At 37.2% G+C, this 23,753-nt stretch overlaps 1 protein-coding gene across 1 annotated transcript in view; it reads left to right on the top strand.

Annotated features, from left to right (window-relative positions):
- Positions 1-23,753, top strand: part of CFH (complement factor H) — a 78,719-nt gene that overhangs the window by 16,685 nt on the left and 38,281 nt on the right. Inside the window, exons 2-11 of the mRNA XM_042463481.1 lie at positions 2,370-2,561; positions 3,619-3,724; positions 7,439-7,515; positions 11,478-11,672; positions 12,161-12,331; positions 14,067-14,231; positions 16,712-16,903; positions 18,118-18,300; positions 20,495-20,680; positions 22,857-23,033. Coding sequence (XP_042319415.1) covers positions 2,370-2,561; positions 3,619-3,724; positions 7,439-7,515; positions 11,478-11,672; positions 12,161-12,331; positions 14,067-14,231; positions 16,712-16,903; positions 18,118-18,300; positions 20,495-20,680; positions 22,857-23,033 — 1,644 coding nt within the window. The remainder of the gene's footprint in view (positions 1-2,369; positions 2,562-3,618; positions 3,725-7,438; positions 7,516-11,477; positions 11,673-12,160; positions 12,332-14,066; positions 14,232-16,711; positions 16,904-18,117; positions 18,301-20,494; positions 20,681-22,856; positions 23,034-23,753) is intronic.

Here is a 23,753-nt window from a genome sequence, read left to right as displayed (position 1 = left end):
TTGGGCCCAGGGTACTTGGAGGACCGCCTCTCCCCATATAATCTGCCCTGCACATTCAGGTCAGCCGGGAAGAATCTGCTGAAGGTCCCAACTGTGTAATATGTGGCGACCTCGCAAAGGGCCTTTTCCATCTTGGCCCCAAAAATGTGGAACAACCTTCCTGATGAGCTCCGTTCTACCACCTCCCTGGACCTTTTCAGAAAGAACCTTAAGACCTTTTTCTTTCACCAAGCTTTCCCCCCATGAGATGTGATATTATGCCCTCTACCCTATTGTGTAACGATTTTCGCAATGTTTTTGGATCAATTCAACCAAGCTGGCTGTGTTATAGCTTTTAATGTGATGTTTTTTACATTGTTTTTATCGAAATGTATGTATTTTTGTGCTGAAATTTTAATCTGTATGCCGCTTTGATCATCGTGGAAAAGCGGGATAAAAATAAAATCTATTATTATTATTATTATTATTATTATTATTATTATTATTAAATAAACCATTCCATTCTGCTGCCTCCTCCTCCTCCTCCTCCTCCTCCTCCTCCTCCTCCTCCTCTGTACCATTCCAACTAGTAACAAAACATGTTACTGCAAAGAATCCATTTCTGAATTTGCTTCTTTTCCTTTATATATCATCATCTCTACATACTAATCGGAAAAAGAAAAGAAAACCAACAACGACTTAGACTAAGTTTTTATTATAGTGTTCCCTGGTTTGGATAGTATGACAGCACCATCTAGTGGGAATTAATTCAATCCAACTGCATGATTTCAAAAGCAGAAGAAAACCATTTTTCTCAGTATTATTCTTCTGCAATTTCAGAAACAGTATAATGAGGAAAACAAATCAATCTTATATCCATGCTGTGTGGTGCAATTTACTTCACATTAGGAAAATAGTGTTTTGGTAAGCTTACCTGTGTAATTTGGTGGTATGTGATATACATGTGTATAGTTAAAATTTTAGTGTAAATATGCAGAAGGAAGGTAATTTAATAAGTCCCATTTTTTCTGAGATTTTTATTATCACATATAACTATATGATATATACATGAATATATATATATATATATATATATATATATATATATATATATATATATATATAAATTATATGTATAATAATAAATATACAATAGATAATTAGGCCCAAAAAATGAGTTGAATAGGAATGGCAACCTGGAAAAATATGTATTAACAGTCTCAGTATAATTGACTACCTTTTCAATCTTCTGATGATAATTTGATAGACAATTTTAAGAGTCTGTGATGAAAAAAAATAGTGATTCTGGAGATTCAATTGCATAGCTTAGGATTTTCTTTCTGTATAAATCTTGGGCGGGTTACAAACCGCCAAAAAATACGTATTGAATACGTATTAGGGTTAGGAAGGGGCGGTGCTTCCGCACCCCCCTAACCCTAATACGTAGTCAATGCGTACAAGATGGCGGCGCCCTTTCTACATGGGCGCCGCCATCTTTGCGTATCGGACGCACAGCGTCCAGACGCGTCACGCCGCTGCTGACGTAGCGAGCGCACCCCTGGCGCCTCGCTACGTCGCAAACGCGACGCAAAAAGAAGCTCCATTTTGGAGCTTCTTTTTTCGGTCCGCGCGGGAGTCGGGCCGTCTGAAGGCTCCGGCTCCCCCGCGGACCTTCTGGCGGCGGCGCCAGACCGCTGCAAAGCGGCGGTCTGTACCCCGCCTTTGTGTGTTTATATATTATGTTATGTGTTTTATTTAAGTATTAATACTTTCTAAAAAAAGGAAAATAGTGTTTTGGTGCAATCACGTATACACCTGCCTAAGAGTGAGTCCCTGTGAATTAAGTAGATGTTATTTGAGATTATATAAGTATAGAATTTCACTGTTAATATTTAAATCAGTTAAATTGATTTCTTATTCATTAAAAAAAAATTCCTGTACATCTGTGAATGAAAGACAGGAGAATGGTTTCATACAAGCACAATAGCTGTAAACAGGAGAAATGCACCGAATCTTTGATGTAAATCACTGAGAAGCTTATAGTATGTTTTTATTTAAAATGTTGATAGTACACTGGGGCCCTTGTCCAATCTGTCTGACATCTGGCAAGTTTAACATTTCACAGGTATTGTTTACCATTTCATTTCAATATGTCAGTTATTTGGGTAGACAAGACTCACTCTGTAGGCAGCAGAAGACAGGCTATGACAGCAGTCTAAGACTTTCACATGTGAACATGGAGTACTCCAGAACCTCACAACCATTAACGGCAGATGCTGTTGCACAACCATACCTTTTACTGTAGATTCCTTGGAGTACTACAGTCTACATATCAGATGAGGAAATAGCATGACTTTTTGTTGTTGTTCTTGATATTCGTTCATATTTAGTTCAAAATGGCTGTGGTCCACCACCTAGAAGAGATCGTGAAGAACTTTCAGACCTGTCAGTCAAGGATTCCTATTCACATGATGAACAAGTGCTGTACAACTGCCGACCTGGGTACATAAAAGTTGGACGCTTTCGAATGCGATGTAATAATGGAAGATGGGAACAAATGCCACCTTTCATTGAATGCAGAAGTAAGTCATCAAAATAATTGTAAAATTCATTCTATCAGGGTATAGCAAACACTATGAATATCTTGTTTGTTTGAAATCAGCAATTAGTCCTATTTCTTAACATTTTAAATCTGTATTTATTTGTCTGTCTGTTGATTTAATTCATATCCTGCCTTTCTACCAATATAAGACCCAAAGGGTGTACAATATAACTTACAAAAAAACAAAATAAATTACAGTCAGACCACCTTATCAATGGGTTCTTTATCCACAGATTCAACTATTTATGGCTTGAAATTTTACACACACACACACACACATATATATATACAAATTCCAAAAAACCCCCAAACATTTTATAGTAGGGACACCATTACCTTATGCCATTGTATTTAATGAGACTTGAGAATCCATGGATTTTGGTATCCAGTGGAAGGGAGGGGGCTGGAACCAAACTGCAGTAGATACAAAGGGCCACTGTATACATAAAAAAGTACCATAAGATTTTAAGATATATGTTCACTTATACTTTTTATGCATTTTTGTTTGTTTCCTTCTGAGTCTCACTCTTAGGAAAAGGTGAGATACTAATAGACAGATAGATAGATAGATAGATAGATAGATAGATAGATAGATAGATTGTAACCATTAACCTTCTTGCTACTCAATATTTGTATTTTGTATATGACCTAAGTGGTCTTACCCAGCCTGGGTCCCTTCAGATGAGCAGTGTAAGCCACATGCCTCTTCTCTTCTAAACTGGGAAAACCATCATCATGCAAGGAATCTCCCAGACCGTGGACATTTATGGCTTTGGGTGTAGGGGCCAACTGAGTTTCTCCTAGTCATGTGCTTGTTATTATTTAAGTATTTAAAAACTAGGGATTTTAAACAACATGCTATTGTGATATGTATTGTAGCTTAGCCTTCCAGTTATTTAAACATTTTTGTAGTATAACACCAAAACCAGCAACCTCTTACATCATTCCTATGCTCCTCACAACCTCTTGCTTGGCTCCAAAATGCCTCATTTTCTAACAGTCCGTTTTATATTATATGTTACATTTTTAACTTACAGGAAAACCTTGTGGAAATCCTGGAGATCTGCAGTATGGCTCTTTTGAACTTGTGGAAGGAGAAGATTTTTCCTTTGGTGCTCGAGTTGTGTATCAATGTGATGAAGGGTAAATCCCCCCCCCTTTTGTTTTTTAATGTTTACCTCTTATGTTGAAAGAGTTCCATAATGGAAATCTACTACATCATAACATATATAAATAATTTGCTGTGTTAAAACCGTTGTGATGCAATGTTAGAATATTGTAACCAAGGACATTATCAGGGCAGAATTTTGGCTTCAGTAGTAAAAGAAAAAGAAAAAAAGATTTATTCAAGGACTGATGAAATGACAGTTAAGGACAGAAAAATTGACAGTAATAGAGCAGGAATCATAAAGAAAACTGTTCAGTGACTTGTTGACAAATATAAAGAGAACTATTATAACAACAAATGCAAAGAAACAGAACAGGTCAACAATAAAGGTAGAACAACAGTCTATTTCCACAAGGAAATCAAGAGGAAATTTAAACAGAGAGGGGGAATGAACAATTGGGAACATACATGATCTGAACAAAATGGGGAAAAAAATGATGGAAACAATACAATGGGGTAAAAACTATACACGGAATATTAAAGAATAGTAGATTCCTTCAAAGCAGGACCTTCTGGCAAGCTACATACAATTTTAGAAAGTTGGAATAACGATGCAGTTGTTTTAAGCCATAGAGACATAATCCACCCACATTCTAACAAAAATCTTACAACAAATATGAAAATAACAGTAATGGCCCACAAAGTGAAAATGCTCAATATACAATCCAATTCTGAGAAAGGGACACTGGGTAAGTTTCTCAAGTGTAAAGCTATACCACCAAATACCAAAGACTGAATTATCCATGAAATTGTATTTCTAATGTCTGGAGGTGGTTGTGAAATCTGGACAGTGGAAAAAGCTGACAGGGGGAGGATCAACTAATTTGAAGTGTGCTTCTTGAGGACTGTTACTGTGCATAGACTGTCAGTGAGACTAACAAATGGGTTTGTCATCAGTAATGGAGTGGATGAGGGCAAACAAAGTGAAACTTAATCCAGACAAGACAGAGCTCCTCCTGGTCGGTCAGAAGGCAGATCAAGGAATAGGGATTCAGTATGCATTAGATGGGGTTACACTTTGCCTGAAAATGCAGGTTCGCAGTTTGGGGGGAATCCTGGACTCAGATTTGAACGTGGAGGCCCAGGTTTCTGCAGTGACCAGGAGTGCTTTTGCACATTTAAAGCGTGTGTACCTTGAGACATCAGACCTAGTTTCTGTGGTACAGGCCTTGGTTACATCTCATTTTGACTACGATAATGCACTCTATTTGGGGCTGCCTTTGAAGATGTGAAGGTTCTCTATGGTCCCACTCCACTATTCTGAGCTGGATTGGATTCCTTGAGACCACAATGGAATGAAAGGGAGTGGGCAAGGAGCAGAACGGGCAAAGGACACATATTATCACACACTGGAACGCTGCTGGAAGTGCCCGTTCCATTCTAAATCCTTCCCCCAGAGGCCGATTTTCAGGAACGCTTCTGAACAGTTCCTGAAAATTGACCTCTGGGGGATGTTTTTGGAATGGAATGGGCACTTCTGGCAGTGCTGGCAGTGTTCCAGTGTGTAGTAATACGCATCCTATGCCTGTTCCGTTCTGTTCCCGCCCGCTTTCGTTCCATGCCAGGTCCGTCCGACAGGCTAAGACCTTCCTGCTCCGACAGGCATTTAAAACAAGAAGTTTTTTTTTAAATGGGCCAGGGTGTTGTATTATTTTAAAGTGTTTGATACACTTTTATCTTTTAAACTGTATTTTATTCTTTTAGCATGCAATCTTTTTTAATATTTTAACAGCTTTATTTTAATATATCACTTTTGTATGTTTTTACTTGTACTTTTTTAATATTATAAGCCACTCTGAGCCCCAATTTTAGGAAAAGAGCAGGATATAACAATAACAATAACTCACAGAGATTATTTTGTTTTGTATTTATTTATGCCAGACTTCTCTCCAAATATGGGCCTCAGGGTGGCTTACAAGAGAAAAAGAAACACAAGTAAAAATATGTGTAGCTAAAAACATACCAAAAGTTCTGTTCCAAATAGTTTAAAACTGTCTATAGAATTAAACCAGTTAAAATATATGTTTAAAAGCAAAGGATAAAAGTGGTTCAGCAGACTAAGAAAAGCCCTTATCTTGTAAAATAGTCCTTAAAATCTCTTGGAAGAAAGGGATATGGTCTGATGGAAGGAGGAAAAAAACCTCAGTCAGAGAGGCAGCCCAGACTCTTTGGAAGACAGTTCTAAAGCCTGGGAACAAGGAAAGAGCCAGTCTGACAATTCAAAGGCAGTTCCAGAATGTGGGAGTAGCCACCACGAAATCTCTGTCTTGTGAGGATGACAGGATTGAGAGAATTACTTTCCCTGAAGATCTCAGAGTGTGGGCAGACTCATAGGGGAAGAGACACATTCCATCATATAACCTCAGGCCATATAGGGTTTTATAATCCATAACCACCATTTTAAATTGTTCTCAGAAAAAGCTGGCAGATAGTGGAGGTGTTCCAACAAAGAAGCCATGTGCCACCTGTAACCAGCTGCAATTAACAATCAATCTGCTGAACATTCTTCAATGGCAGCCTAAAGTAGACAGTACTGCAATAATCCAAATGGAATGTAACTAGGGCATTGCTGTATCAGCTGTCTCTAGGAATCCTCATGGTTGGTGCATTACATTTCATTGTGTAAATGCAGTCTTGACCACTCCTGAATCCTGAGGATCCAGGTTCAGGACTGAATCCTGGAGTACAGCCAAACTACAAAACCATGCTGAGACTGAAGTAGGTTGAATGAACTTTACTGGGGTCAAACAAACAGGCCAAAAGAAGTAGTTTCAAGCTGCTTTGGGAGTGTGGCATTTAGATGACACATGCCCCCAGAAACTGCACTGCAGCCGCTCTAAGGGATGGAAAGCTGGACTGAAAAGCAGAAATAAACCACTATAGCCTGGAAAGTGCACACTTTCAATCCTGCATATATAATACTAGTGCTCCATTGCACCCCTAATGCTAAAGCTGCATATAGATGCTTGATGCCATGCCTTGTGGTTATGGCATACACATGTGGGCCCACCTTGGCAGTGGATGGTGCAATCAACGGGGTCTCAATCCACTTTCTGAAGAAGCAGCTTTGGGGTGCTCTTTCCTGCCCATCCACCTCACTGTTGGGAGAACTGGGTTCCTGGGAATACATCTATGCTATGGATGAAAGTTATATAGCAGTAGCGCAGTTGTCTTACTTTACACTGTGTACTATACATTCACATTGTTTACCAGTAAACAGAAAATATTTGTCTATTAGATTCATACAGAAAGTAACACTATATCACTATCAGCATTTTCCCTTTCAACTTTTTTTCTTATTGGGCTAAAATTGATTCTTCTTAAATCAGAGTTAAGATATAATCAGGATAAACCTGCAACTCAGTTTCACTTCCAAAAATCATTCATTCCAAGACTCCTAGAAGAATTCTTATTGAGTACCCTATTCCCCAATTTTTCCTTTGAGTGACCAGGAGCAACTCTGCCTTGTATGGGCAAAGCCTCTGTTTGTTTGCCCTCATCCAGTTCATTTTTACCATCTCTTACTTAACTCAGCTAAAATAGCCATTTCCCTAGTAAATGTAAAAGTGAATGACTTGGAATTCTGTAGGGGTGAAGTACATAGCATCTTTCATATTGTTAGACAATTAGATTTTAGTGTGCAACTGTACTGCAATTTGAAAATGTTTGGCTTTTTAAAAAACTTTCAGTTATAAGATGCTCAGCCATACAAATTACCGAGAATGTCGGGCAGATGGATGGAGCAATGCTGTCCCCCATTGTGAAAGTAAGTGGTCTTTCTGAGATAATGACTTGTATTCAAAGTAGCACAAAACTCCTTCAGCTTACACAGAGGGTCCTGTTTGTCTTCTTTGTTCCACGGGCAACTCTGTCCCCTGTGCCCCTGAAAAATTCCTCCAAAGAGCTCAAGATCCTACCAGGTAGCTTTTTAGGAATCTGCGACAGTTTGTTTTTGGGATGGTGAGGGTAACATGAATATCCCTGTTCATGAGTCTGAAAATAAGTTCTATTTCTATTTTAGCTCTGTTGAGTTTTCTCTGGGAAGTAAGCATTGGAATCTAAAAAAAGGGACAAAAGTTAGGTCAAGTTATTAGAATTCATTTGGTTTTCTTAAAAATGTTTAATACTTTATTCAAATATCATTTAAAAAACAGACAAAAACCAAATGACAAGAACAAAACAAAATACATACCACAAATAAATAAACAAATATTACAAAGTTAATGAAAATTATTTCTACACAACATTCAACATCAACCCCACCCCTGTATCTTCCTATCTCTTCATAGGTACTGTTAATACAGCCTTAATTATAGTACATTGGAAATATATCATTCTCTACATTAATATTTGAACAACAAAGTTATATCTTATCCATACTCTATAATTTATACATTATGATTAATTTGTGATTTATAATATTCAATTATTCTATAAAATTCTATATTCTACATACATTATAAGAAATAGCTCTATAATCGAATCTATTTTAATCTATAATCACTATAATAATCTATCCTTACATGTTTTTTCCTATATCCTAGCCACTAAATTCTATTCTTCTAAAAATATTCATTTAAAATTTTCCTTTCTATTGTTTCCTTCTGATTTCTTTAATCTTTAACTATTTTAGTTCTAACAGCAATATGGGGCCCCAATTGAGTTTCAAATAATTTATCAATGGCTCCCAGTCTTTTCTAAATTTGTCCAAAGAATTTTATCTTAGCAATTGGGTTAATTTATCTGATTCCATGCATTTTCCATTTAGCTGCAAATAACAGTCTAACAGCTGTCGTTATATAAAATGTAAGCTTCCCATATTTGTTATTTAGGCTTTCGTCTATAACTATACTTAAAATATTCATTTTAGGATCCAGCCAACATTCCACTTTGAGAATCTTCTTCAGTTGTTTCTGAATCTTCTCACAGCAGCTTCTGGCTATAGGACATTGCTACTAGCTGTGGTAAAATGTGGCAATCTCAAAACCACATTTTCAGCAGGTGTTTGCTCCATTTTTAAACATTTTTGCTATCCTATAAGGCATCAGATACCACTGGAATTGCATTTTATAAAAAATTTCTTTTAGATCATAACTCATTGTGAATTTTAAATTTTATGATCACATATTTTCCTATTCTTGTAATTATATGTTTTGTCCAATATCTTTGGCCCACTTCACCATACAATGTTGAACTGTTTCATCTTCTAGTTCATACTGTAACAGTAATTTATAAAATTTGGCTACCTGATGTGAGCCCCCTGCTTTTATAATTTTTTCAAATTCTTTATCCCAGTCTCCAATCCCCTTTGCCTTATTATTCTCCAAAAACCTTTCCTTCAACTGTCTGTATTAAAACCATTCTTTTTTCCTTTCCTCCTCAATCAATTTTTTTTTCTGATTTCATTCTTATTTCTAATTTTTCCTCTTTTGTTGTATCCTCATATGTTGTCCATCTATTTTGGAATATCTGTGCTCTATTAAATAGGGCTTCATTTGCAGATGCTCATACTGAAATTTTTATTTCCCAATCTATTTTTCATTTTTTGTCAGATTCTTATCAATATTTTCTTATTATATGAGTACTGAATTCTTTATTAATCTTTATTTTATCATAAAAAGGATATCTATGCCATCCATATCTCATGCCAGGCCTTTCTAATTCTAATAATCTTTTTCTTTTTAAATATACCAAATCCATAATCCAATTTAAACTACAGGAATAATAATATAATTTTAAATTTGGTAACAACATGCCTCCTCTTTCAATTGTATCAAGCATCAATTTTATTTTGACCCTTGCCTTTCTTCCTGACCATAATAAACTTGAAACATCCTTATTCCACATGCTGAAAGGGACATAATTAGTTATAATCTGCAAATTTTGAAATAAAAGCAACATCTTTCACAAAAGGTTCATTTTAATAGTTGAGATTTTCCCCATCCAGGACACATTTAATTTATTCTATCTTGCCATTTCATTTTTAAGTTTATTTATTTATTTATCTCTTTTTCTTTTAAATCTGTGTTTTATTTTATTCTGTTTTAGTATTATTCTGTGTTGTTCTTCTCTTTATTTTCTTGTCCTTTGTCTTTTTCTTCTGTTTCATTTTCACTATCACTTTCTTCTTCTGGTTCCTTTTCCAGTTCCTGATCTGATTCAAATTGTCTTGTCTTTTCTTGTCTTATCGGTGCCTCTTCCTTTTCTATTCCCCTTTCGAGTCTGGACTTTTCCTTCTGCTCTTGTTCTTTCTTCTTTTGTTGTGCTCTAAAGCATGTTATCTGTTGAAGTCCTAATCCTTCTACTTTTTTCTCTTTCTTTTTTCTGTATAATTTCTTTTGCTTTTTCCACTGTATCAATATTAAATCTTGTCTGATTCCATAAGGAAGAAAGTTCTTCTATCTTTTCCCATCTGTAGCTAATTTTCTTTTTCTTTAATAGCTGTGTTAAAATTTTGTACTTATGCCTTTCTAACATAATTCCTGGTGGTGTGTCTTTGAATATTTTAATTTCATTATTTTCATTCCAGACTTCTGATTCATAGCTTTTTTGAATTATTAAATCTCTTCTTCATGTTCTTGTTAAGCATAATACTTTGTCTCTGGCTATTCCTCTTTCTTTGACATAGAAAAAATATTTGGAGTTAATTCAAATTATTTCCATTTCCATTTTACCTTGGTGTAGGCTATATTCTGCTAATGTTTTACTGTTCTCTTGTATAAGTCCTTGTTCTTTATCTGCAGCAAACCTCTAATTTTTATACATCTTTCTCTGTATCTTAGTTCGTTTGTCAGATCCATTTTTGTTGTTCTTGTTTTTGAATTGTATCCTTAGATGTCTTCTCCAAAAGTATAGTTTGTTCTTTTCATTCTTCTATTTCTTTTTGTGTATTAAGTAAATCTGTAGATATCTTCTCCATTCTCTTCCCAAAGTTATCCAGTTCTTTTTTCAGGTTTTTTTCTTATCTCTGCCCTTGGTTCTTTTATTTCTCCTCTTAATTCTTGTCTTTGACTCTTCTTTCATTTCAAGTTTAATTTCTTTCATCTCTGGTCTCATTTTCCTTATTTCTTATAGAAGTATCATATTCTGGTCCGTTATTCTTGCTGCTCCTTCTGTTGAGCCTCTTCTTTGGTTTCTTACTTGAATCTGGGACTAAGTCCATCCTTTTTTCCCCTGATGCCTTCTTATTTTATAAAATTTTACTTAACACAAATTTAGATTCTGAAATCAATTGAATCAATACTAACAGCAAGCAAGAATAATCAGACAATATATCTTGTACTTTTGCTGTAGTTACAATCCCTTAACTACAAAGATTTCAAAAATTCCAAATATAGTATAATTTATATTTCATACATTCATGCTATTCCCAATAAAATCTAATCAATTTACTATTCTTTGAATTCACCTGATATATTAAGGAATAATTAGTTAAACAGACACAAAAATTGTTTGGCTTCTATAAATTTCTTTTCTTTTTTTTCTTTTTTGTTGTTGTTGAAATTATATAATTTATGTAATTTCCTTTTCCCAATTACTCTTAAAAATTTTAGAGGGAGTATTATTTTAAACTATTGGGACAGAGAATAAAGAGTCAAAAATAAAGTAAAGAGAGGATAGGATAAACTTTATATTACATTCACTGTATTCCAAAGTCATTTTTCTTCTGTTTTTTTTTTTTTAATTCATCCTGCTAAATTGTACATTTCAATGTTACTTCTTTTTCAGTAACGAAGTGTTACCCTGTAACAGAGCCAAAAAATGGAAAGATCCTTATGACTGGAATAATGGATCTGGATCAAGATTTTCTTTATGGACACCTACTACGATTTGAATGTAATGAGAACTTCAAAATCAAGGGCTCCAATCAAATTGTTTGTACATCTGATGGAAACTGGAGTGAAGATGTACCAACATGCATCGGTTAGTGGGGTAGGCAAGGAAAGGGAAAAGGAAAGCAGCAACTTAAAGTATGAAGTTAAAAGAGCTTAGTTTCATAGCTTAAAACTCCTAGTTGAATAAAAATGTCATGTTTAAAAGAAGCATTGAAGTTTATATTTATATGAGTATTATTTATTTGAAATTCCATACATTTTGATAATTTTTGACTGACTGAAGTGAGGGCTTGATGAACCTTTGAAATTACTGATTGGAAATTATTCAATTACTTCCTTTTGCTAGGCTAGGATATGGCTCATTTGTCAATTAGAAGGATAAGAAGATTTTCATCCACTATTACAGTATAGTTATGTGATTCATACTGCATTCAGAGAAGAACTTAAAACTAAAGAAATAGCAATGCAGTAATATTATCTTAAACAGTATCTCTGAGAAAACTATATTCAGATCATTTATCTTCAGATAATAAGAGAAAGTTCTACTCAAAAATGTTTGTTTATATTTTGTTATAGAAATAACATGTGAAGCAGATAGTATTGCTCATGGCAGTATAAGAACTTCAAAGACCATTTACAAGAATGGTGAACGAATACAAATTGACTGTAAAGTAGGCTATAAACCTGCAGATAGAGATGAAGCAACATGCACTCGAGATGGATGGAATACAAGACTTGAATGTATAGGTCTGTATGGTTCTAACTCAAAGCGCTTCTATGGTTGCAGTTTAAACTTAGACATATTTACTTGGAATAAAATCCCACTGTATTGAGTAGGAACTTACTTCTTAATAAATGTCCACAGGATTGCAACTTTATTGTGAGTGAGGTTGAAGTAAGGCAGAGGAGGGGAAAATGTGGCCCATGTGCCACGTGAGACTCCTGATCCCTCCCTTTGTGTGTGCCCAAAGCCCTAAACCCCTCCCAAAGCTCACAGACACCACTCCAATTTAAGTTGTGGGGGTAAAAATCCTTGAAAGGTCATAGAATCATGGAATCTCTTTTGCTGTGGCTTGCTTCCATTGTTCCGGGTCCTAGTCTCTGGAACAGCAGAGAACAAACTTGCTCCTTCCAGAACACAGTAAAACACCACCCAAATTTGTCAGTTTTCCTTTCCAAAAACTCCCCAAAAGCTCAAGAAAAAAAAAGGGATGCAGAAAATTGGTTGAAAATGCAGGCAGTGCAAATTGAAAATAGGCTTCCAGTCACTTTTTGACCCATTTTTCTGCTGAAAATATGACACCAGAGGCCATCAGAAGGAAATTACTGAAGTGAAAATTAGTTCTTGCTGCAGTTTGCCAGTCTTGGGTTAACGGGTTGAAAAATATGTCTCTTACATTTGGGGAGAAATGTTAAAATGTTTATCATTTCATTTATTTGTCATATAAACCTTTATAAACACAATATTTAAGGAAAGACACCTGCCCTTTCTCTGGCATATGGGAGTTATGAAAGCCCAAGGAGGCGATTTTTTCCTTATTACTGTCTCTCCTCCCAAAGATGTTAGGGTACAAGAACATTTTGTTTTGCTTGAAATCCTTTTGGAGAATAAAATCAAATTGCTTTAGCTTGATGTAATGTTTATTTTTTTAAAATACTAGTTTAGTGGTCTAAAGTATTTCTTCTTTTAGTCATATTTTTTTGATTACAAATATATAACTGATTGGTTTAAACATCGATGGTGATCAAACTAGGCTTCTTTAACAAGCTCCACTAATTCCTTGATTCTTTATGTCAGTGTTTTAAGAACTCTCAGTTAATTAGGATTTCATACTTTTTAAATCCTATCTAAGGTTAACTCCTTTGGGACTCTGACGATCTTCTGATATTTTAATACTAGCAGCAAATCTCTCTTCTTTCATATTAAGTTGTCATCATTAAAATTGTCACATTCTATACATATGTTCTTCATATTCATATTCATATTCTTCAGAAGCTGCTCAGGGACCAAAATTTTCTTGCTTATCATATGTGGTCAGACTTTGCAATAAATATGGTGCCACATAACAGTGAGAGCTTTATAAGAAACTTCTTTGGCCTTAAGGAATTTTGTAACCCAATATCTAACAGTAAACATTTGTAAACCACTTTTATGTGTGCGGAAACAATGTACAAGTATTGGTAGTTCTACAGGATGTAGCCATCTACACTTACTTTAGGGGAAGAATACAACATAGACTAGCAGTTAACTAACCCTCTTTTAGACAAAACATAGCCTGTTGTTTCAATCTGTCTTCCGTTTTCATCCCTCTCCACTGAATGTGTTTTATTTGCTCTGTTCCAAGCATCAGAAAATCCTGTATTTTAATTTCTCACACAAGGCATAGTGGGAATATGGTCAATAATAGGTGAGGGCCAACAGAGTAATATGCTTCAAAAATTTTGTTGGCCAAGTGACAACTCTATTTATGTTCCTCCATAGAGATTGTATGTTCACCACCACAAATTCTTAATGGCAACTTTGAACCAGAGCAGTTGCAGTATGAATATCAAGAATCAATCGATATATTGTGTGAAGATGGCTACAAGAGCAGTGGTACCTCTGTGTGCACTGCACGTGGCTGGCACCCTCCTCCAACATGTATACGTAAGTAGGTTTGTCGTTTCAAAATACAGACAACTTATAATTATTGCGGTTTACTCCATAGTTCATGAATGGCCTACTTATCATTAGAAGGAAGATTTTGGAGCTCTATATATTGGAAGAAGCTGAGGGTGGGGCTGTCTCCTTGATGGAGATAATCCACTGTCAAGATGATGACTGGGATTTTTGCCCTGTGAAATGTTGTTTCCAAGTATATCACTTCATTTATATTGCAAAAGGCTTACGAATTTTTTCAGCACCTTTGATTTGAACGCTTACTAAAGTTTTGCGGCCTCTTAGAAAGTTCCTTCTACTGTCTCCTTTTTCTTTTACATTAAGGCCAGAGCATTAGCTTGGAACAAGAGGAGAAGAAAGCATTTCTCAAGCCTTGGTGGAATGTTTTTCCATAGGAGCAACTTCTGTGGCTGTGGTAGTTCCAGTTCCAGTACTAGGGGAAAAATCCCACCTGTTTCCTTTCCAAGCCCCATATCCTGTTTCCGAACTTCAGAAAGGGGAAGGAGGCATGGACAGTGGCTTGTAGTATAAATGGAGGCACAGCTTATTTGTGGCAGACTATAAGTGAACTGCATTCCTCCTGATCCTGCCTAGAGTTAGCCAAACAATGGTGTTTACTTTCCCAACACCTTTATTAAGTACATGTGACATCCCTAGATGTAAAGGAAGCACTGAAATCAGGAATACCAGAGGGTAACCTCAGTTTTTAGTCTAAGAGTTTCTGGGCTTCCCATATGCAGCCTCTGCTTCCCTGTCCTCCACCTAGAACCCATGGGAATCAGAAAGGGGAAATTATAGAGACAAAGGAACAGAGGTATTGGACATTGCTTTAGCCGTGTAGCTTTTCCACAGAGAAAGGACAGTCTGAAGTCCCAACTATTTGCATTCATTTCCTACGTAGGAGGGAACTCGTAACAAAAATAAGGATGACAAACCTGTGTAAATTGTCTTGATCTTACTGTGGATACAGGTAATTTGTGTTTCCACACCTTTTCTCAGTGTGGGACAGAGAAACTAGAATGCCTCCGGGACTGCTTTCTTCCCTGCCACTGGTGACGAAGCTCTTTGGAATATGATGGGAAGGACAAGACAGCTTGTGCAATGGACAGTTGTGAAGAGATGTAAAACACATAATTCTTGCATGTGCACATTGCTTTTGTGCATATGCTTGGACCAGTTGGAAAAGACCAAGAAACCTCTTGGGGGTGAACAACTTTGTGACACTTTGTATAAGAACTATAGGCCAACAGGAATTCAGAAAGTAGCAAAAGTCAGATTTGCTGAATTGATTTCCCTGCTTTCTTTCATATACATATAATGGGAATTGCTGATACTGAATCTCCTCTTAAGCCTTCTTCATTCTAAATCCTAGTTCTTTGCCTCTCTGATCTGGGAAAAAAAGTGGTCATTGTACAGTCTCATATTTTCTGAGATCTCTTAGCCTTCCTTATTTCAAGTGCTAGTTCATTACTCTGTCATTATGGAATGACAAAGTAAGTATTCAGTGTGAGGTTATATGACATGGAAAAGTGGAAAAGAAGGAGGCCATTGGAACAGAATTTGGGTACTGTTTCCTACCCTTTCCAAATCAGAGTAGTGGGAAAGGATGCAGTCATTTTCACTGCAGGTCAGAAGAAATCTGTTTCTTTCGAGCTTAAAAATGCAAGAAATAAGCATCCCATTTCTCTAGAGCTATGCAGAGAACACCAGTGCAAAAGATATAAAGGAGATTATTGCATGGTTCCTCAACAGCAGGATAGAAGTGGGATTGAATCTGTAATCATGGGATTTTTGCGCCACATTTTGTCTAGGCAATAGGTATCCAGTAGTTAATTTGTGCTTCTGCTGCTGCTTTTAATGAATGGCAAAAATCCCATGAATAGCTGTCAATCCCACGGTTAGCTCATTATTGACGTATATGCCAAAGGTCATTCAGGTGTAATTCAGAAAGAAGAGGATTTAAATTGGTTGTACCGCACCCCTCCCCATTCCTAAAAAACAGAAGACTTCTTACTGCTGGGGAGGCAATCCATCTTGGGCACCTGAAAGGGGATTTAAAGGGCTTTCACTGCATGGACAACATACCCACACACCATTCCCATTGAAAGCAAAACTTCTTAGTGCTGAGTAGCCAACTATTTCATCCTGTGCAGTAAAAATGGAATTTAAAGGACTTTCACTCCACATATCCCACTGCCAAAGACAAGACTTTTACTGATTAATCTCAGATAGCTAATGGGTAAACCAAACGGTAGCACGATAAGATCCATAGCCAGCCTGTTATCAATTTGCAATTTCATGGCAATGTGATAAGAATTGTTGCTGTTTTGGGTGTTTAAAAATCTACAACAGCATTAGGAAAGAAGCTTTGTGCAATCATCTTGAAACACTGTGAAGGAAAGCAACAGATGATTGGAATATTCATATTTATTATGGCTTAATTTATTCCTCTCTGTTCTTTTCCAAAGTTAACCTGTGTGGATATCCTCGTATACAGAATGGAAGATTATATTACGATGAACCAGAAACACAGTTTCCAAAGAGAGTGAATGACTGGCTTTACTTCAGATGTAATAGTGGTTTTCTGACAGCAGATAAAAAGGAATGGCAATCAATAACATGCACTAAAAATGGTTGGAATCCAAAACCCAAATGCTTCAGTAAGTAATTGTTTTCTACTCCCTTAACAAGGATAGAAATAATCATGTCTAAACCCAACATGTGTCTTCTGTGTTGTTTCATTTTAGTTTTGTGGAAAGTTCATTTTTAAAAAGCAGTGAAACAGGGATAAGAGAAAGAGCCATTTGTTGTGGTCACTTTCTACACTCTGTTTCAAGTTGTAAAATGCAAAGTTATTGACGTTTGCATGCAGAACTGGAGACAAGTTTTGGTAATGGGGTAAATCCCTTCAGAGAAGCAGGTTTCATTGCCAGTCCAAAATCTGCTGCTGGCACTTCTGAGTTTTATCCATTTTCTTGGAAAAGATATTCTGTTATGGGCTTTACATCAATACACTGCTTTTTCTTAGGGGCATAAAGTTCTCTTGCAGTTTTGAGAAAGGAGGATAAATGAAAGGAAAGAGAAAGAGGGTTCTGCTCCTTGACTGAGATGGATAGTGGAGATTTACTGCTTAACCCAAGTCAAATGACTTGTACTAGACTGAGTAACTGCACTGTAAAATCCCTGAAAAAATAAAAGGGCCATCAAAATCATCATAAAACAAATGTAACGGAGAACAGTTTTAATTTTTTAAAAAATAAATAAAGTAAAAGTCTGGGGCCTTCATCTGGGCCCGGAAAGATAATGTGAGAATGGGATGATCCTTCCTAGAGGAAAGATTAAGAAAACATCATAAAAAGCAAAAATCCCAAAAAGCCACTGCAGTCACCAGTCCACATGCCATGAATCCCAGTAGTGTATCTATTGGGGCAAGGCTATTTCTTTGAAGAACAGGTTGCAGCCAATATGCCAACCAAAGCTAACCACTCTCATTAACATGGGCTTCCAAGAACCAATAAGATCTGACCCTTCAGTGGGAATACAACTCTGTCCTACTGATCGGGTTGAACACCAATACATAAGGCAAAAGAATCAAAAGAAGAAGTGCTCACCAGAACCATCTTTGTCTTGTCGGAATTGATCTTCAGCCATAGAGGGTCTCTGGAGATTCACCTAACACTTAGCTTTGCAGCATTCCTTTCAACCTAGTCAAGAATGACAATGTAAAAAGAAAAAGGTATGATTTCCTGCATTTTTTAAACATTTGCCAAGAATACATGTATACAATAATGCCTGTCTACCTGTTGTATAAATAAGTTTTGACTCCTTATACTATTCTGTAAATGATACAACATAATTTTTCTCCTGCCTTTAGAAAAGTGTATTCCACAACAAATTCAACATGGTAGATTAATCTATTCATGGAGTACTGTATTCATAGAGGGTGATGATATTTCAATTCGTTGTGATAGGGGATACTATCCTGAAAATCAGCAAGCAACAGTCAAATGCACAAAAAATGGCTGGTTACCCACTCCAAGATGTATTGCTCCAGTAGGTAAGGTGGACTTAGTTTATTTTATCCAACAGTATCTCTTCTGACATTACTCCTTTTGACCTCTTGCAGGTTATAGCTTTCTTGGTCTTCTTTACACAGCTGAAGGAGAGGCTAGTGATGCACTTACAGCTGAAAACCCATGGTAGTTCACCAAGAATGATGATAGAGGAGGAACGTATAAAAACCATCACAGACACTTTTACATAAAGCATATTCACACAGGAACACTATTGCTGACATGTAATGTGAGATAAATAGGTACATGTTTGTGTATGCAAACACATAGATAAATAAGTAGTTGAACTGATTAACCTAGTTGTAGCTATGGAGATCTAGGGCTCTCATAAGAAAGGTCTGTGGTGGAAATTCCTTGTTGAAATAAAAAGCCATAGAAACATGGAGTCGCTTTGGTTAAAGAAAAATAGGTTTTTAAAATAGAAGCTTCGAGTTTAGAAAAAATTAGAGCAAAGGAGTAAAACGAGCATCATGACCCGTAAGAAGCTGGCACCAACAAAATTAGACATAATATACACAATTTAAGATAAGATAAGATACATTGTTGATGTTCAGAAGCAAAGTTAGAAGGAAAGCTACTAAATTCCCAAAGGGGGGGGGTAAGGAGTGATGATGCAGTTTTAATGTATGCATGTATTTCTGTTCTGATTGTAAGAATTCTGTATGTTTAAATTGTAATTATCCAATCAGTTATATTGAAGAAGCTTCTTTGTCTTCAATAATATAAAAAAAAAGCCATTTTGTCTTGTTCGGGATCTCAGCTTTTTGGAACTTGAATTCCACTGAGTTCAATGTTTTCCTTTGTCGACAATTGGAAATAAACTTATGGATTTTCAATTTACTAGGTCCTCTTGTCAATCGTTGTTATGCCAGGCCTAGATTTTTAAATTTCCTGAAATTTCTGTTACAGGTCAATTTAATTTAAAATAATTTATTTCTGGTATAGTTTTCCAAATGCAGTGGACAGAATTTCAGTGATCCATCTTGGGAAAATGCACTTGAGAACTAAACTTGAAGAAAGAAAGAGGGAAGGCACAAAGCATGGTAAATATGGCACAGTACAGACCGCCCCTTAGGGGCAGCCTGCAGCTGCTGCTTTGCAGCACAGATTGGGGCCAGGGCAGCCACACTGGCAGCCCAGAAGCCCCAATCCGGTGCTTTTCAGGACTATGGAGAAGCGGCAAAATGACCCTTCTCTGTGGTCCCGAAAAGGGATGTCCTTGGGGCTTCATGCCCCAGGACACCCCGTCAGGTGCAGCCAGCCATGGGAGAAAAGGGCTGCTCATCCCCTCTCTCCCTGGCATCATTTTTGCAGCCATTTGGTGGCTGCAGGAATAAGGCGCACACCCAGAATGAGCCTTGTTTTGAAGCTCCTTCCCATGCTGTGCTCAGGCTACCGTAAGTGGCATGGGGCAGCGCGAAGATGTCACACACATGCCGCACCATTTGGACTCAGCGCATGTGTGATGTAATCATGGTGGGCCCCATGTAGACAGGAGGCTGCCATGATTACACCCTCATCACGTGCTAGGGTTGTGGGGTATGTGAATGGAGCGCACTGAGGCAACCCTAGCACATGACGAGGCCATCATGAACGGCCTGTCTGTTCCAGACCTAAGTATCACTTGAATCCCAAGACAGAAGCTGAGTGAGAGCCTATGTCCAGTGGTTGATAGCTGCTGACTTTGCTCTTCCTCTCTCCTCCTCCTCAAAGACTGGGGGAGAGGGGAGTGAAGACCTCTCAGGAGGTGACTGCAATTACTAGGCTGAGAGAGGCTGACCTTTATCTGCCTCTCTCTTCTTCAAACATGGAAGAAGTATTAGAAAAAATAAAATGTCAGAAGAACAGCATTCCAACTTTTTTCAGTCAGTGGCACTTTCTTTGTGCATATGTTCAGCCTATTAAAAAATAGGTTACACAGAAATTTTAGCCAACTTTCCTGGTAATGCATTCTCAGATGTATATTTTTTTAAAAATTAGAATTTTGGGTTCTCATCTACATTAATACATTCATATGACAGTTTGGGGGTATCTGACCCAATAAGTCTAAATATTGTCATTGATATGTAAAAAAAAAAAGTACATGGATACAAAATCCAGGTTTAGGTTTGTTTTTATATATATATATATATGCACGCATGCACACACACACATAATATTTTTTTTCTTCACTTTTAGAAATTCCACGTGGATGTAAAAATGTCTCTCCGTCTAATGGCTTTTTCAATGAAAGAAGGACTGAGTTTTCTCTTAAAGAGTATGCACGCTATAGCTGTCGGAGTGGCTACACAACTCCTAATGGAAGTCCAGAGGGAGAGACACAGTGTCTTGAAACAGGATGGAGCCCAGAGCCCAAGTGTATCAGTAAGTAGTCATATATATATATATGTATATATGTGTATATATATATATATATATATATATATATATATATATATATATATACACACACACACACACACACACACACACACACACACATACACACATACTTGTTGTTGCTATTTGCTGTCAAGTTACCTTCAACTTACTTGAAGTTTGTGAACCTGTGTATCTTAGCCATTATCCAGTATGCATGCAGGTACCTCCATCAGAACCTTGTAGCAATTGCGCACAGATGTCAGTAATCACAAGGAAAGCAGATTATTGTGTCTAGTATAAAATTGTTACTTGTTTTTGGGCTGGTGCAGAGCAGCACAATACGCTGGCTTCCCGGAGGCATGAGGGCGTGGCGTATGGACAATGCACACCCCGATGCATCCCTGAAGCTGACATCATGCTGCCCACATGGGAGCAGCTTTTTGGTGCTCTAGCAGTGTGGTGTTTAGACACCGCACACCCAGGAGCATCAAAAAGCTGCAGCAGTGGTGGAAAAGGCGGGGGTTTTTCCCAGCAGAAAAAGAAGCTACCTTCTTTTTGTGCCAGAAAAACAATGGATCGGGGCTGCAGTGTGTGGTTCCTACAGCCCCAGTCTGGCAATCAAAGAGGAGGTGCTAAACCTCCCCTTTATGGCCAAATGTTTGGGCCTTAAGTAATATTTATAATCTGTAGAAAGACAAAGAGAAACCGATAATACCAAAACCATTATAAATCTATCTAAATAGTACAATTTACATCTTTTTCTCCCCAGTGTATCAGGTAACCTGCAAGGTTAACTAGAGCAGTGGTTAAATACTTCCTGCACAGGAATGCTTCTAGATAGGTCAATAGAAACTCTTTCATGAAGGCTTTCTGTCACGTCCACGGGTACTTTAAATTTCATAGATTGGGTTGAACTTCACTCAGTCTTATCAGTTGTGTTGGTATACCTGCATTTACTGAGCAGTGTTTTTGAAGGGCAGATTAGATATTTCTTGAAGAGAATTGGAGGAAATTATTAGAGTTGAATAGGTGAAGTGCATCTTATTCTGTATAATGTATGTATTCTTGTAATCCCACCTTGATCCATAGGGATAGGCGGGAAATAAAAATATATTATTATTATTATTATTATTATTATTATTATTATTATTATTATTCCGCTCTATTCTTATAGATTGTCCACAATAATTCCCCAGTGCATGATATTTGTGTCAGATAAGTTAAATTACACTTCCAGATTCATAGCTGAAAAAGAAACAGGAACCTGTCTGGAACAGAGATTTGCAAAGAAGGAATTATGGAGATGAGAGAACAAAGCCACATTGCAAGACAAATATGTGGCTCGTGACCTGTCCTCTCCCCCCCCCCCATCCCCACAAAATATGAATTTCTGTCCTTCAAATGAAAGAGTTTCATGGTCATGTTGAAAATGTTGCAGCAGGAAACTCCAATGAGGAACATATCTAACATATTAATGAATGCAATTTAATAATTTACTTGATGCTCAATATTGTTTAAATGATAGGCTTTTAAAACCATCTCTGTAGAGCAACCTTCATTGAAGAAGTAATGTATGAAGGGCAATACTATATTAAGTCCGGGACAGATGGCTGAAAGTGGTGTGCCACCACCGATACTAGGTTTCCTGAGTGCGCAGCATCCGCATGCTCCAGAACCCTAGAACATGAAGATGGCAGCATCATGGCGGTGTCCTGTCTACAAGGGCGCCGCCATGACATAAGCGATGCGCACCATACAGATGTCACTGTGCGTCACTTACATCACGAGTGCTCCAATGGTGCACTTGTGACATCTGTACAGTGTCAGAAAAAGAACCTGGATTTTCCCTGTTCCTTTTACTGTGGAGGGACACTGCACGGTTTGGCTGCTGCGGCGTTCCTCTGGGAGAAAAACAGACATCTCCAGCCCACCCTTTCAGGGCAGTATGTACCGTGCCTTAGTAAGAACCACTTCCTGGCACAGCTGAAAATCAAGCAACTATGCTCATGAAAACTACAATTTGGAAGTGGTATCTGTTAATTTGCTTGTGTGGCAAATGATGGTTACTTTTGCTTACAGCCTGCAGGCCACTCTTTGTAGTGGCTTTTATAGCATATAAATTCATACTATGGATAAAAACAGCTGATAATTAAAAATATGCATTTTTCTGTTTCCCCAGAAACATGCCAAAAGCCATTTGAAGAGAATGTTGTCTTTGAGACAACCCAATCAGTTTTCTTGTTCAAGGAAACACTTCACTATGAATGTAAAGAGGGTTTTCAAACCATGAAAGAGACCATAGATGACCGCATCCAATGCACAGAAAATGGATGGGATCCAAAGCCTCTATGTCTGTGTAAGTTAATACAATATTGTTTTTGTGAAGTCAAAGGCTTTCATGACTGGCATCCATAGTTATCTGTGGGGTTTTGGAGCTATGAGGCTGTGATCTAGAAGAGTTTATTCCTGATGTTTTGCCAGCAGCTGTGGCTGGCATTTTCAGAGAATGGTGTCATGAAAGACAGTGGGGTATATATACTGTTAGCTGAAAAGAAGCAATTTGCATGTTAATCTGTGTATTGTTCTATTGTTGAATGGCAAGGTCTCAGGGTGTCTAATGATCCATTATCTGCTGGGAACTCCCCTCACCCTGGATGATTTTTATTTGCATTTACTGGGTCTTGATTTTGGTGTTTTTCGGGACTAGTAGTTTTGTTCATTAAGGGTCTCTTCTTTCCTGTTGAAGTTGCCTAGGTATTTGTGGATTTCAATGGCTTGCCCATGCATTCTGACATGATAGTTGTTGGCATGGTCCAGAATTTCAGTGTTTTCAAAGAGCATTTTATGCCCAGGATGATTTATAACATGTTCTGCTACTGCTGATTTTTCTGGCTGACCCAGTCTACAATGTCTTTCATATTCCTTGATTTGTGTTTGAATACTGCATTTGGTAGTCCCTATGTAGACTTGACTGCAGCTGCATGCAGCTTCAAAGCACCTAGACTGGGCTCTACAGGCTATTGGTTTTTCTGGCTCACATAAGAAAGGCTGCCAGATGCAGAAAAAACTATAGGTG

The sequence above is a fragment of the Sceloporus undulatus genome, chromosome 4 (assembly GCF_019175285.1).
Source record: "Sceloporus undulatus isolate JIND9_A2432 ecotype Alabama chromosome 4, SceUnd_v1.1, whole genome shotgun sequence".
Lineage (NCBI taxonomy): Eukaryota > Metazoa > Chordata > Lepidosauria > Squamata > Phrynosomatidae > Sceloporus > Sceloporus undulatus.
This window is presented reverse-complemented; position numbering and strand designations above follow the sequence as displayed.